The following is a 15,669-nucleotide window of genomic DNA, read 5'->3' as shown; positions in this document are numbered from 1 at the left end:
ATTTCTGGAGGACATCGACAGGTGTCTTTTCGGGTCGAGAGGTTGGTTTTGGTTCGACAGAGTGGTCCTGGCATGGATGGGTACTTAAGGGTCGGCATGGACGGTGGGCTGAAGGGCCTTTTTCTGTGCGTAGTACTCCATGGCGCTGGGTTTTTCTTTTCTGCACTGCTTGCAATGGTACAATGGTGCTTTGTCAGGAAGGGAAATTCTTTTTGCATAGCTCACACTTGTACAAATCGCCATGACTTGGTGCCATTTACTAAATGAATAAGTCCAAAGTCAGGTCCACATGCTGGATGTCCTGGAGCGCCCCCAATCCAGATAAGCCCTAGGATGCTGCAGGGCCTCCTCCATCGCCCTCGACCGGCTCTGCCCGCGAAAATGAAGTCCCTCTCCTCGCCCGACCGCCTCTGTGTCCCAAGGGTTCCTCCTGCGGCCGACCTTGAAGACACTGGAGGCAATGCCCTGGTTTTGTCTGGGACGCCATAAATAAATATTAAATGAATGATCCTGATTGCCTTTAATTGTAACCTCACCCAACCTGTATAGGGTTGAGTGTTTAAGAAGGAACTGCAGATGCTGGAAAATCGAAGGTACACAAAAATGCTGGAGAAACTCAGCGCGTGCAGCAGCATCTATGGAGCGAAGGAAATAGGCAACGTTTCAGGCCAAAACGTTGCCTATTTCCTTCGCTCCATAGACGCTGCTGCACCCGCTGAGTTTCTCCTGTATAGGGTTGATTCGGACAAGCCTCAGCAATCTCCCGTTCCAGCCTCATCCTACCATATGTCAGGTCCACTGTACATTCCTGACTTGCCCGAGTTTCAGAGACCGCGTCAACCATCGATCCCCGTACACTATTTCTATCCTACATTAGGGACAATTTACAGAGGCCAATTAACCTACATACCCATAAGTCTTTGGAATGTGGGAGGAAACTGGAGCATCCAGAGAAATCCCACAAGGTCGCAGAGAGAAAGTAAAAACTCCATACAGACAGCACCCATGGTCATGATCGAACTCGGTTCTCTGGCGCTGTAAGGCAGCAATTCTACCCCTGCACCACTGTGCCGCCCTTTATCAAATTGTCATGTGGGCTCATTGGGTTCAATTGGGAAACAGGAAACTCGGCCCACCGAGTCCACACAGAGTCAATGTTATCCCAGTTTCCCACTCCTGACACTCCAGGGCCAATGGTCCAATGGTACTTTATTGGCACATTTAGTTCAGAGATAGTGTGGAAACAGGCCACCAACAGGCTACAAGTATCCCTCGTAGAAACAAGGAACTGCAGATGCTAGTTTCCAAAAGAAGACACAGAGTGCTGGAGTAACTCAGTGGGTCAGGCAGCATCTCAGGAGAACATGGATAGGAAGAAGAAGGATCTCGACCAGAAAGGTCACCTATCCACATTCTTCTGAGATACTGTCTGACCCGCTGAGCTGCTCCAGCACCGCGCCTTCTTTTAGTATCTTGACATTTTCTCATCATGCCTTCCTCACGCATCAGCTCTCAGAAAAATTAAAGAAAACCATGAATTTCTCACGCACAGTACCTGAACTCTCAAGAGATAGTCCACAGTTGAGATGATGATGTTGACTGTCGTGTTGTTGCCCGTCTGGGTCCTCAGGTAGTTCTGGAAATCTTCAGACAAAAAAAAAGGTCAGAATGTAAAGAATGAACTACAATCCAAACCATTGTACACTCTACTGCTGCAGCTCTATACACAGAGTCATGCAGTGTGAAAACAAGGCCCTTTGGTCCAACTTTCCCACACCAACCAACATGTCCTATCTACACTAGTCCCACCTGCCATCTTTTGGCCCATATCCCTCTAATCCTAATCTATCCATGTACCTGTCTAAATGTTTCTTAAATGTTGCAACAGTCTCTGCCTGAACTACCTCCTCTAGCAGCTCATTCCATGCACCCACCACACTTTGTAAGAAAAAGTTACCCCTCAGATTTCTATTGAACCTTTCCTCCCTCACCATAAACATATGTCTTCTGGTTCTTGATTCCCCTACTCTTCCTTCCCAACAGACTCTGTGCATCTCAATGAAATATTAAACAAGAACATCAGCATTGACAGACAATCCAAAACTTGGACTGTTCAAGAAATTGCAATTTACTTTACGTACAGTTGCAGATTTTACATGCGAGGAGTTGCAGCGGTGGGTTAGGGCGTTTATAACCCATCCTTGGATTAATTTTGCATGAGAGAAGGTCTCATTAATGTTTGATGGATCTTGCTGACTTTATATATTGATGTGTTTGTTTACTACTGAGTTTTGAAATGCTTTTTTCTCTACTGTTATGTAACAAGTCTTACTACCATTGATTTGGAGTGGGGTTTTTTTGGGGGTATTGGTAGCATCACTTCTTTGTGTCTCTAAGGATCTCAGATTTTGGGCTTTGTTTTATGTACATGAAGAATTGTATTCCTTAGGCATGCACACCTACAATTTGGTATATGCTTATTCCCAAATATAATGTTTGGAGTCACGCAAGCGGTTTGCTACTTGAACCTAATATTGATAGAAACCCAATATTCAGGGCACAGTGGCACAGCAGTAGAGTTGCTGCCTTACAGTGCCAGAGACCCGGTTCCATCATGATTATGGGTGACAATAGATAATAGACAAGAGGTGCAGGATAAGGCCATTCGGCCCTTCGAGCTACCACCGCCATTCAATGTGATCTGTCTGTACAGAGTTTACATTAGCAATTTACAGAGGCCAATTAACCAACAAACCGGGTTCTCCGGTTACCTCACATATTCCAAAGATGTGCAGGTTTGTAGGTTAATTGGTTTCAGAAATTGCCCCAAGGGTGTAAGATCGAACTTGTGTCTGGATCCTCAATGGTCAGCATGGTGGGCCGAAGGGCCTGTTTCCACACTGTATCTCTAAACTAAACAAAAACTAAAATATTGTTTGAATGGACGGAAGAGGTTGGGCAAATCACGAATGTGCAGTGTTCTTGACCCACTGTAGGATGAGGCAAGCACAGGAGATTACAGGTTTGTAGATTAATTGCCTTCTGTAAATTGTCCCTAGTGCATAGGATGCGAAACTGAGATAATGTAGAACTAGTATACGGGTGATAGTTGATCAGTGTGGACTTGGTGGGCCAAAAGGCCTGTTTGCACACTGCATCTCGAAACAAAACAAAACTAAAGAAGGAGGTAATTTGGTCTTTTTCTCAAAGCTGAATCTTATTTAAACCATCTTCCCCCGCCTTTGGTCCCAAGTTCTATAAGTTTTGGTTGTGCAAATGTTCATCCAGGTACCCAGGTCTCTGGCACAGTGAGGCATAGTTCTACCAGCTGCACCACTGTGTTATCTTCAAATTGAAAGTGTAGTAAGGAACTGCAGATGCTGGTTTACACTGAAGATAGACACAAAGTGCTGGAGTAACTCAGTGCGTCAGGCAGCATCAAAGGATGGTGACGAGTCGAAACTCTTCTTCAGACTGACGAAGTGTTCCGACCCGAAACATCACCCTTTGTTTTCAACAGAGATGCTGCCTGACCTGCTGAGCTACTCCAGCGCTTTGTGCCTATGCCGAGATGAACGGTGTAGCATTGGACGTAGCATGAGGACCACAGGTTGCGCCTGAATTTGGGGAGAGTAAACAAGTGTGGGATTAATTGGAGGACGGTGTGGGCGTGGTGGGTTGAAGGGCCGGTTTTCATGCCGTGTGTCTCCATGACTCTCTACGTCCTAGAAACATGTTGAACCTTTGTTACTCACCTGAGTTGTGGCCTTCACAGAGCAGCTGCAGGAATCGAAAGAGATCGCACGTAAATTCATCAGCCTGCATCACCTTCTCCCCTACAAGATGTCAGTGAGAGCGAGATTGCAATGTGTCAGTACCAGCAACCTGGTGTGTTGCATCTTATATCCAACAACCTTGCATTACGCTTGTTCAATTACACACACATATCCTTCCAATCTTTCCAACAATTGCTAATCATACCTTACTGTTCTATCAGAAGCCCACACAGTGCACTTCACAGATAGAAAACAAATGAAAAACAGCCACACACAAAATATGCCTACCAAAAATAAAACCTGAAAACACTCAAAATAAAACACACAGAACTATTTTAGTAGTTGGCATGGCTCTAGCCAGCAATGAATGATCTTTCTCAAATTATGTGGTAAAATTTGAGAGTGTACGCCATTAATAAGAATTAGAGTGGTAAATGCACGAGTGGGGACACTAAAAATATCCTTAGAACACGCCAATTTAATTTTAAACATTAGAAAAAATTCAATGTTGATATTGCAGGACAATGAAGCTTCAAGGGTAATAAAGTTACTTGATTTACTGATGCAGGGATTTGGAAAAGTTTAATGCAATGGTAAATGCAGTAGCTTTGAATTGATCAGACTGAATCCTATAATAATTAGATGAGAACCTGAGGGGTAACAAAGGGTGATGGGTGTATGGAGCAAGCTGCTGTAGTAGGTACCATTGCAACATAAAAAACATTTAGATAGGTTCATGCATCGGATTAATTAGAGGGATATGGGCCAAAAGCAGATAGGTGAGACTAATGTAGATGGAGCATGTTGTTCGGCATGGGCAAGTTAGGCCAAATGGCTTGTTTTCAGGCTGTATGACCCTAATAAGTGGAAGCAAATGAACTGCAGATGCTGGTTTATAAAAAAAGACACATAATGCTGCAGTAAATCTCTGGAGATCAGGCAGCATTTCTGGAGAACATGACGTTTTAGGTTGGGAATCTTCCACACCCTGAGTTATTTTGCGCAACTCACGCCCTTTGCGTTTTTTTCCAATAATAGCAAAAAAGGCTTGTATAGTTATGTGGAACAAAAGTTACAATAATGAACTCCAACCCTTCAATGTTAATCTTTATGCTGTTTTCCTTTGCATGTAGGTTTGGCATGTTGTGAAGTCAATTAAATTTTCGGGCTGGAGAAGGGTCCCAACGCAAAATGTCACCTATACTCGTTCTCCAGGGATACTGCCAAACCCATTGGATTACTCCAGCACTGTGTCCTTTTCAGTTGTTTAACATGGATTAGAAAGCTTTGTGAAAGGAGACAGGTTTATCAAAACCCGGATATACTTGTAATTCTTTATGTCTTAATTTTTTTTATAACATTGAAATATGAGATGGTTGAAATTAAAATTAAAAGAGACAACAGAGGCAATCATTAACAAAGGCAGTGGAAAACATGAATATCTATGTTATACAGTAAAAGACTAACTTAACTAAAAATTCTTTCTTCACTAAATTGTAATATCCAGAGAGTGCTCTTTTGAGGAGTGGAATTATTCAAACTGAACTATCACACATTCTGAAGATAGATAGGGAATGTTGGAGTAACTCAGAGGGTCTGGCAGCATCTCTGGAGATAGGAAAATGTGACATTTCGGGTCAAGGCTGAGAGTCAGGAGAGAGGGAAACAGGAGGTGTGAAAAGGTTCAGTACAAACTAGAGCCGGCACCAATGACCAACGAAAGGTAGAGCCCACACTGGTCCATTGTTGGCTGTGGAAGAGGTGATAATGAAGGGATATGTGGAACTAGCAGGACAACTAGGGTGGGGGAGGGACGGAGAGAAGGAATGCAGGGGCTACCTGAAATTAGAGAAATTAATATTCATACTCCACACTTTCACCAAGCTCTGAAGCAGAGTTAAGATAATTGCACAGTTAATATAAATCGCAGTTTATCCAAACTCAATTTTAAACAAGTCATTCGAACCAAATATGTCAAGTCGTGGCTATGAACCATGCCAACATTTCTAAAATATGAAGATCACTGACAACGTCATGGCTAATGGTAAAAAGCTAATGCTTAATGGCTTTATGACTTCACATGGGACTTTTTAGATGTGCACCACAGATGGAGTACAGTGAGTGAATGACAACACAGGGAAACAAAAAACAAAGATTATTTTGATGTGAATTGAATTACTATCTAGGCTTAAATGACCTGGCTGAAAGAGCATACTGGATCCAGAAACACAAGGGGTCACAGACATTCTGTGAGCTGGAGGTTCTATCTGACACAGCAAAAGACAGTGCAGTCGTTAAAGAATTAAACTGAAGTTGTAATTTTCTCTGAGTGTTTCTCACCTCCCTCTTTAGGATGAGAGTGGCCGAGACTCAGCAACTAAAACTTTTGTCTGGCTAGTGAAGGGTAATCACGAGATGTAACAAAATATGTCATCTGCTTCAGTGGTTGAGGGGGAACATGCCCTAGTTTAACATCCTACACGTGTGATATTGAAGAGGTTTGCAGCTGTCAATATAACTCCAAGGTGAACAAAATCACAATGATAAAACATTCCAAAGATATCTATTTCTAGATGGTAAACAGAGTTTGACAGTCATAGAGTCGTACAACATGGAAATAGGCCCTTCAGCCCAACTTGCCTACGCCGACCATCATGCCCCATCTACGCTAGTCCCACCTGCCAGCATTTGGCCCACATCCCTCTAAACCTATCCTATCCATGTACCTGTCCAAATATGTTTTTAACTTTGTGATTGTGCCTGCTTCACCTACCGCCTCTGGCAATTCTTAATAGAATTGTACAATACCATTGAACATTTTTAACACAGAAAGCCATCATGTCTGACCTGGTCAAAAATAAAGCCTAATCTCATTTCTGGCATATGATCCGTGGCTGTACAGATCCCAGCTCCTGACATGTGCTGTTTAAATGTGATGAGAATTTCTGCCTCTTCCCCTTTCAGACTGTAGACCTCCGGCACCCTCTGTTTAAAAGCACTTTCCCCTCAATCCTGCCACCAATTACTTTATAGTGCCTGACTTTTTGTTCCCCTGCTAAGGGAAACTGGTCCTTCCTATTTACGCCATTTAGCCACCGCCCCTCACAATTTTATGCAACTCAATTACGATTCTCCCGGACACGATCTGTTAAAAGCCAACCTAGTTTATCCAATCTTTCCTCGTAGCTCCAATTTTTCAGTACTGGCAACGGTCATAAATTATAGGAGCAGAATTAGGCCATTTGCCCATCAAGTCTACTCTGCCATTCAATCATGGTTGATCAATCTTTCTTTCAACCACATTCTCCTTCTCCCCATAACCCGACACCCTTACTAATCAAGAATTTGTTCATCTGTGCCTTCAAAAATTCATCATAAATCTTCTCTGCACTATCTCCAGTGCAATCATATCTGTCCTGTCACATGGGAGCCAGGATTATACACTATGGTTTAACTAATGTCATATACAGTTCTTCTCCCTGAAGTCATTGAAGAAATTGCTGAGGATTTCAGGACCTATTTGGAATTCAGATTTCCTTTCAATTTTGGAAAAAGGTATTCTGCCATTAGCTATCAGGACTGCTTGTGGAAAGCAACTTAAGTAACTTTTGCCTGAAGTAACTTTTGCCTTAAGTAACTATTGCATGATGTATCTTTTATCTGAAGCAAAGTTTGCCTGAAGCAAACATTTTGCCTGAAGTAACTTTTGTCTGAAGTAACTTTTGCCTGAATTAGTTTGCCTGAAGCAAATTTTGCCTTATGTAATGTTTGCCAGAAACAACGTCTCACTAATGTAACTTCTCCTATAAGTATTGATTGCAGAGAATTTAATTGAGAATCAATCAATCTTACGACACTGAAGACCAGAATGTTGTTTTATTGTGAAGCGTTTTTCTGTTTCTGCAACCAGTATGCGTTTCTGACTTTGAGAGTTTCATGTTTAATGGGCTGAGCCTAAATAACCAGACGTCCCCACTGACAAGTCTGAAATTTACATTGCAATGTATGCAAAGGAACCCAGCTGAGTTGCAAAAAAAGACAGCTAGTAAAACACGCAGTAAACTCACACAAAGAATGTCATCTGCAATACAACAAATAATCAGCACCATTGCACACCAGTCTTAAAGCAACTGAAAAGTTAAATCAGGTACAAACTTTTAAGACTAAAGTTCCTTTTTTATGTGTTACTTGCACATTGATGGGTGCAGCCATAAAGCCACATTGAATACACAACAAACGCTACGGTGACTGTACACCACAGCTTGGCGCATCCAACCACTGCAATAACTATGCCACTGAACGGCTCACAGTTCTTACATCTAGTGTGCCAGTTACTGTGCAAATCCTGAGAGAGAGGCAAAACAGACATGAAGTTGACCAAAAGGCTTAAACTTCTCTAAAGCAAGAACAAAACAAAAAGAAAGATATATATTTTTTTTCTCTTTCTCATTAGCGACTATGCACAGTGTCTCAAAGTGCGAATTGGCAGAGTTCAGGACCTGTACAGTTCTGACACAAGGTTACAAAGGAAATGGCAATTATAATTACCACGTTCATGAGTGATGACTGAGGGGGAAGACAGAACAATTGAAATCAAAAGAAAAAAAAAGATGAGATTAGGTATTAGAAATTATACTCAACTTCATTTAAAATTGTTTTTTTTTTTAAGAATCGGATAGGTTGAAAGAGGGGGGGAAACAGAATTGTAAAAAATCACACAGAAGGAAAACCATATATTAATAATCATAGAATATTTACAGATCTCAATGTAGAAACAAAGAACTGTAGATGTTGGTCAATACACAAAAGGAAACAAAGTGCTGGAGCAATTCAACAGGTCTGGCAGCATCTCTGAAGAACAAGGATAGGTGACATTTCTGGTCAAGACCCTTCTGCAGGGTCCTGACTTGAAACATCACCTATCCATGTTCTCCAGAGATGCTGCCTGATCTGATGAGTTACTCCAGCACTTTGTGTCCTTTGGTGTTTTTTTAATATACAGTTCTCCTTGGATTATTTTAAACCAAATAACAAAGAATTTTATGCTGGATAAACCATAGGCATTCTTAATAATTGACAAACCCTGTGTTTATTTTACATTTTGTTATGTAAAGAAAAATTAAACACGATTTTATTTTATTTGTTAGACATATACAAGCATGCACACACGTACATATCCCTTTGCATAGGTACACACATTTTATACACACTGGTATTGGAAAAATACATGAAAAATCTGCGCACTTCAAAGGCTTGCTTATTTATTATTTAATATCCAATCCTGCTGCCTGCTGCAAGTCTAACTTCCACTTGTAGTCTGGTAAATGGTGATGGATTTGTCGAGGAGCATTAAATATGTTTTTTTAGGAAGTCACACAACACAACAAGAATACAAGTGGTATCACAATGCAATGGCTATGATTGTTGAACAACAAGTGAAAAATTATAATGAGGAGTGATTCAAAACCGAGAGAAAGAAGGATGAAATAAAAATTACCACAACTTTAGAAAATGTAAAATGCAGTAGTATGATTGGCTTGTGCCCAAGCAAAAAAGGTTTCAGTATCAAATAGTATGTACAATTTTTCTAATAACTAAACTTCAAATCTTTGTGAAAAAGAGATTTTGCTGGATACATCAAAGATTGGATTAAACACGATATATTGTTGCTGAAAAGTAAAATGCATAATCTTTTGATATCTGTAGCTATTTCATGACGAATATGTAACATTATCTTGTAATAAATTATCTTGAAACAATGTATCTCTCATGAGCACACGCTGTCTTTTGCCAATAATCAGACTATCAGAGAACCTCCTAGCCTGAAATAATCTGTTGCTCGCCCAGATTTGTCCTGGTTTATTTCTCACTTCCAATTCCCCTCCTCCCCCACTACAATCGGTCTGCAGATGGGTCCCAACCCAAAGCATCACCTATCCATTTTCTCCCAAGATGCTGCCTGACCCGCTGAGTTACTCCAACATTTTGTGTCTAACTTTATGTAACATCAGAAAGACCGTCTGTTGATAACAGCTCTCAGTTGTCATCTATAATAATATATCATGTATAGAGGAATGTTCATACAAGCATAGAATATAGAACAGTACAGCACAGGGAATAGACCTTTCAGCCTACAATGTTTGTGCTGAACATGATGCCAAGTTAAACTCATCTCCGTTGCTTGCTTGTGATCCATATCCCTCTATTCCCTGCATATCCATGTGCCTATCTAAAAAGTCTTTTAATTGCCACAAACATAACCTCCTCCATCGCCACTCATGGTAGCACGTTCCTGGCACCCACCACTCTGTGTATGAAAACTTGTCCTGCACATCTCCTTTTAATTTTTCCCCTCTGACATGCCCTCTGCTCATTTGTTCTTTGTGCCTATTCATACCTCTAGTTTCCCTCTCCCATGACTCTGAGTCTTGACCCGAAACGTCACCTATTCCTTTTCTCCAGTGATGCTGCCTGACCCACTGAGTTACTCCGGCACTTTGTGTCTACCCTCTCTTCTTTGACATTTTCATCCTGGGTAGGTGAAAATGTCCTACTTTGCTGAAGTATATATAAGATTATGCTTTTTTCGGTGGTATAGAAACTTATTCTTCGTTGTTTTGAACAAATAGGCAGGCAGATAGTGCAGATGATTATTCAGTGATAGTGCAGTGTTCTAACTGTCCAACACAACAGTAGCTGCACTCTCTCTATCACTGAACCATAGGTAACATTTGACCACAATATATTATTACTTATATTATAAGTAATATAACTACCATACATTACTTATGATGGTAGTTAGGTACCATAACTACCATTAGCTACTCATGGATAAGTAAAACGTTCATAAACCAGGTTATATGAATTAGTGTACCTGCAAATTGTGCATTTTAGCTGTTGTTAATTACAACACAGTGGTTTTAAAATAGTCCCATCAGATATTATTATGTGAAGACATATTTGTGTGAATTTTATTTCATTTCTATCGGACCTGATAGATTAAAATGCAGGATTACACCTGATCCAAGATAATAAAGGCAGACATATACAAATGCATTAGGCATTTTCACATCAATATTCTATTCCATCACATATATTATGGCAAAGCTTATAAAATATGACTAGAATACCATAAGGTGCTTCAGCATATACCTGATCCCTCCTCTGTTACCATGCCAAGTCCTTCAGCTTTGTTCTGCCGTTCAAATGCATTCAGATCAAGAACACTGTATTTAAAATAAATAAACATTAGTTTGATATTTAAGTTGTTTAGGTTTCCCAGAAACAAGATTATAATGTAGGATATTGCAGATAATAAGTTCATAAGTCATAGGAGCAGAATTAGACCACTCGGCCCACTGAGTCTACTCCACCATTCAATCATGGCTGATCTACCTTTCCGTCTCAACCCCATTCTCCTGCCTTCTCCATTTAACCCTTACTAATCAAAGATCTGCCAATTTCCACCTTAGAAATAGGCAATGGCTTGGCCTCCACAGCCGTCTTTAGACTTTTTAGATATACAGAGCAGATACAGGCTCTTCGGCCCACATGGACCAGCGATCACCCCATACACTAGCACTGCCCTACGCACTAGGGACAATTTACAATATTACTGAAGCCAATTAACCTACAAACCTGTATGTCTTTGGAGTGTGGGTGGAAATTAGAGCACCCGAAGAAAACCCACACCATCACAGGGAGAATATACAAACTCCTTACAGACAGCACCATAGTCAGGAATGAACTGAGATCTCTGGCGATGTAAGGCAGCAACTCTACCATTGTGTCACTGTGTCGTCTGTGGCAATGAATTCCACAGATTCACCACAGATGAAGATAAGACATCAGGGACACAGGCATGACCAGTTCGAAGTGGCACTGTTAGATGGTAGCATATATTTTATCATTTCATACAATAAATGTTATTCCCAATGAACACTCAAATTCACATGAACTGGGTCATGATTCCATAGAAACCTCCAGATTCCAAATAGTAGAAATTATAGAATGACCCTCAATATTTATTACCTAACAAACGTTCCTTTAAAAAAAATAGAAACTAGGAATAGTGGATGCTGGTTTACCACGGAAAGACACAAAGTTCTAGAATAACCCAACAGGTCAAGCAGGGTCCCTGGAGGACATGGATAGGTGATGTTTCGGGTCAGGACAATTCTTTGCAGTGATGACCCATTTTGGGTCAGGACTTTTCATCAGTCTGATGAAGGGTCCCAACCCGAAACGTCACCTATCCAATAATTAAATTCAATGAATCTTTATTGTCATACAATATGTTTTGCATACAACCTCGTAAAATCATATAGCAGACCTCACCTTGGCATTACATAAGTGCCGCCACGTTTTGGCACCGGCACAGTTACAACAGTTCACCGAACAGTCCTGTCTACTGTCTGCTGCTGAAGCCAATTAACCTACGAACCTGCACATCTTTGGATTGGGGAGGAAACCAGAGCACCCAGAAAAAACCCACACGGTCACAGGGAGAACGTGCAAACTCCGTACAGACAGCACCCGTGGTCAGTATTGAACATGGGTCTCTGGCGCTGTAAGGCAGCAACTCTATCAATGCGCCACGATCATGGACTTCTCATGGCGTCCCAACAGGGCAGTGCAGATTTCCCTTGGTTTCCCAGCTCGAGAGCTGTGAAATCTGCCCACTAACCCTGCATCAAGTTACGCCTGGCATTAGAACAGCCGTCCCATTGCAATGAACTCAAGGGGAAGAAGCGCCTTAGACATTCTTACCTGCAAGATTGCATGAGACCTGCCAAGCTCTGAAAGAAACCAACATCTTTCTTTTCCTTGAGACAATCGAGCATTTTCTGCAGAACATGAAAAACAGACCTCACATGAAAGATTGATGACCGTGTCATTGTTTAAACAGAAAAATAACATAACACATCGGTCAACTAACATTATTGAGAAAAATCATTCTGCATCTCAATAATTTTACAACAGCTTTTACACTTACTTTGTAGGCACGGCTGGAATGACATTCATTTGAAAGAACAATTGAAGTTTGAACCATTTGAATATAAGAATATACTAAATCTGTTTTATTATGATCATCATGCTCATCAGAACATAAGTGTGTACTAAATCTATTTAAGACTGTGTCTCATTTAGCACAGTATTAAACATCATATTTTTTAAAATAATGTTATTAGAAATCATAGAATGACCCTCACTTTTTACTACTCAAGGCAAGCTCCTTTTATAAAAAGTAGAAACAAGGAACTGCAGATGCTAGTTTACAAAAAAAAGACACAAATGCTGGAGTAATTCAGCGGGTCAGGCAATCTCTCTGGAGAACAAGGATAAACATAGAAACATAGAAAATAGGTGCAGGAGTAGACCATTCGGCCCTTCGAGCTAGCACCGCCATGGCTGATCATCCAAAATCAGTACCCCGTTCCTGCTTTCTCCCCATATCCCTTGATTCTGTTAGCCCTAAGAGCTAAACCCAACTCTCTCTTTTATTCGATAGGTGACGCTTCAGGTCAGGACCCTACTTCAGCCTGATTGTTGCGGTGGGGAGAAAGCTGGAAGAGAGGCGGGGGCACGACAAAACCTGGCCAGTGATAGGTGAGGGTGGTTTGTGATAGGCAGTTGGTCAGACATAGGCCAGAGATGAAAAAACAAAAAATATGAGGTGAAAAGACAGAAGGTGTGAGATCAAGATAGAAGGGGAGCGAATGGTGAAGCCAGAGAAAGGAACATGGGTGGTAGGGGAGGGGGAAGGGGAGAAAAGGGTGCAAAACTAGTTCTGAAACAAATCTCATCATCACTGGTGATCCTACAGATGGGTAGATGGGCTGGTCAAGAAAGCTTCATCGGAATATTGAGTATTTCACAACTTCTATATTTAATACTCAGACTGATGATGGTCAATGTGTCAAGAAAGCTTTTGGCACATTGGTCTTCATCAGTCAGAGTGTTGAGTATTTTGCAACTTTATACTCAATACTCAGACTGATAAAGGCCAATGTGTAATAGAAGGCTTTTGGCACATTGGCCTTGATCAGCCAGAGTGTTGAGTATTTCACAACTTCTATATTCAATACTCTGACTGATGAAGGCCAATGTGTCAAGAGGCTTTGGGCAAATGGGCATTCGACAGTCAGAGTATTGAGTATAGAGGTTGTGAAAGTGATGTATCTGAATTGTCTGAACTGTGGCAGAAGACTATCTTGCCAGTCAAGTGTGAGGCTAACCAAACAAACTCCACGTAATCACTGGCCAAATGAACATTTGGTACAGAGTTGCCACCAATACCACAGTCCTGCATTTAGTCTGATTTACCTGTTGAACGGTGGAATTCCCACCATTTAGAATAGCAATGCCAAGTTTCAGAGTAGACGCAACCATCGGCCCCATTTCACCTAAAGGGATTGAAAGCAATGCTGAAACATATTTGTTCAGAACTTCAAAGCGAATGAAATAGCTTAGAGACACAGCATAAAAACAGGCCTTCAGCCCACCGTCCACACCAACCATCGATCACCCATTCAGCCTAGTTCTATGTTATCACACTTCTTATCTACTCCCTGAGGGGCAAATTTACAGAGGACTATTATAACCTACAAACCAAGAGTCAAGAGTATTTTATTGTCATATGTCCCAGATCGAACAATGAAATTCTTACTTGCAGCAGCAGAACAAAATATGTAAACATTGTACTCTGCAAACAATATAATAAACGATAAAAAAGTTCAGTGTGTGTTTATTTTTATTAATATATATATATATATATTAAACCAATGCCTCCAAGTCTATGTACTTCACAGCTTATTTGACGGTTGTAGTGTTTAAAAGACTGATGGCTATAGGCACGTCTTTGTGAAAACAGAGCACCCAGAGGAAAACCACGCATTAACAGGGAGAACATGCAATCTCCACACAGACAGCACCCAGAGGTCAGGATCGAACCGGGGTGTCTGGCGCGGTAAGGCAACATCTCTACCGCTGGTTCACAGTGCCGCTCTAATTATTCAGTCTTACAGAGAAATACTTTTTCTCAAAGTTACAACCAAATTACCCATTTCTCCCACAGCATCCATGAAGCATGCTTTTATTTTAAGTGCATCGCCTTCTCCAATGAACCGAAGTTCTGTTTGCCCGGGTTCGATCCTGACCACGGGTGCTGTCTGTATGGAGTTTGCACACTGTCCCTGTGACTGCGCGGGTTTTCTCCGGCTGCTCCGGTTTCCTCCCATACTCCAAAGATGTACAACTTTGTAGGTTAATTGGCTTTGGTAAAATTGCACATTGTCCCTAGGGTAGTGCTAGTGTACTGGATGATCGCTAATCAGCGTGGACTCGATGCGCTGTTGGGCCGGTTTCCGCACTATATCTCTGCAGTCTAAAGTCTATCTAAAAGCCTAAACTGCACTATCATATCTGCCTCCACCATCACCCCTGGCAGAGTGTTCCAGGCACTCACTGCTCTTTGTGTTCAAACTGTGCCCTGCACATCACATTCCCCCTCTGCCCTTAAAGATGAGGACAATTTTTACTGAAGCCAATTAACCTACAAACCTATATGCCTTTGGAGCATGGGAGGAAACCGGAGCACCTGGAGAAAACCCACGCGGTCATGGGAAGACCGTACAGCACCCATATTCAGGATCTAACCCGTGTCTCTGGCGCTATAAGTGTTGCAAGGGAACAGGTTCAAGGATCTGACTAGTAGAACAGGAAAAAACTCACTGGTCTGTTTAGTTGCAAATCAATTTTATTGGCAGGAGAGGACAAAATAATACTTGTCTTGGTATGCGCGAGGTCTAATTTTACAGCAGCACACGTCTCTCTCTCTCTGCCTCTGTACGTGGCGCTGATTGCGACTCAGCCCGTCGGTGAACCGTTCTCG

At 41.5% G+C, this 15,669-nt stretch overlaps 1 protein-coding gene across 1 annotated transcript in view; it reads right to left on the bottom strand.

Annotated features, from left to right (window-relative positions):
• ryr2 (ryanodine receptor 2) overlaps positions 1–15,669 on the bottom strand; it is a 301,683-nt gene that overhangs the window by 45,919 nt on the left and 240,095 nt on the right. The window contains 5 exon segments of the mRNA XM_033025458.1: positions 1,556–1,644; positions 3,756–3,836; positions 10,929–11,002; positions 12,546–12,622; positions 14,103–14,182. Of these exon segments, the coding sequence (XP_032881349.1) occupies positions 1,556–1,644; positions 3,756–3,836; positions 10,929–11,002; positions 12,546–12,622; positions 14,103–14,182 (401 nt within the window).

The sequence above is a fragment of the Amblyraja radiata genome, chromosome 8, assembly GCF_010909765.2.
Source record: "Amblyraja radiata isolate CabotCenter1 chromosome 8, sAmbRad1.1.pri, whole genome shotgun sequence".
Taxonomy (NCBI): Eukaryota; Metazoa; Chordata; class Chondrichthyes; order Rajiformes; family Rajidae; genus Amblyraja; species Amblyraja radiata.
This window is presented reverse-complemented; position numbering and strand designations above follow the sequence as displayed.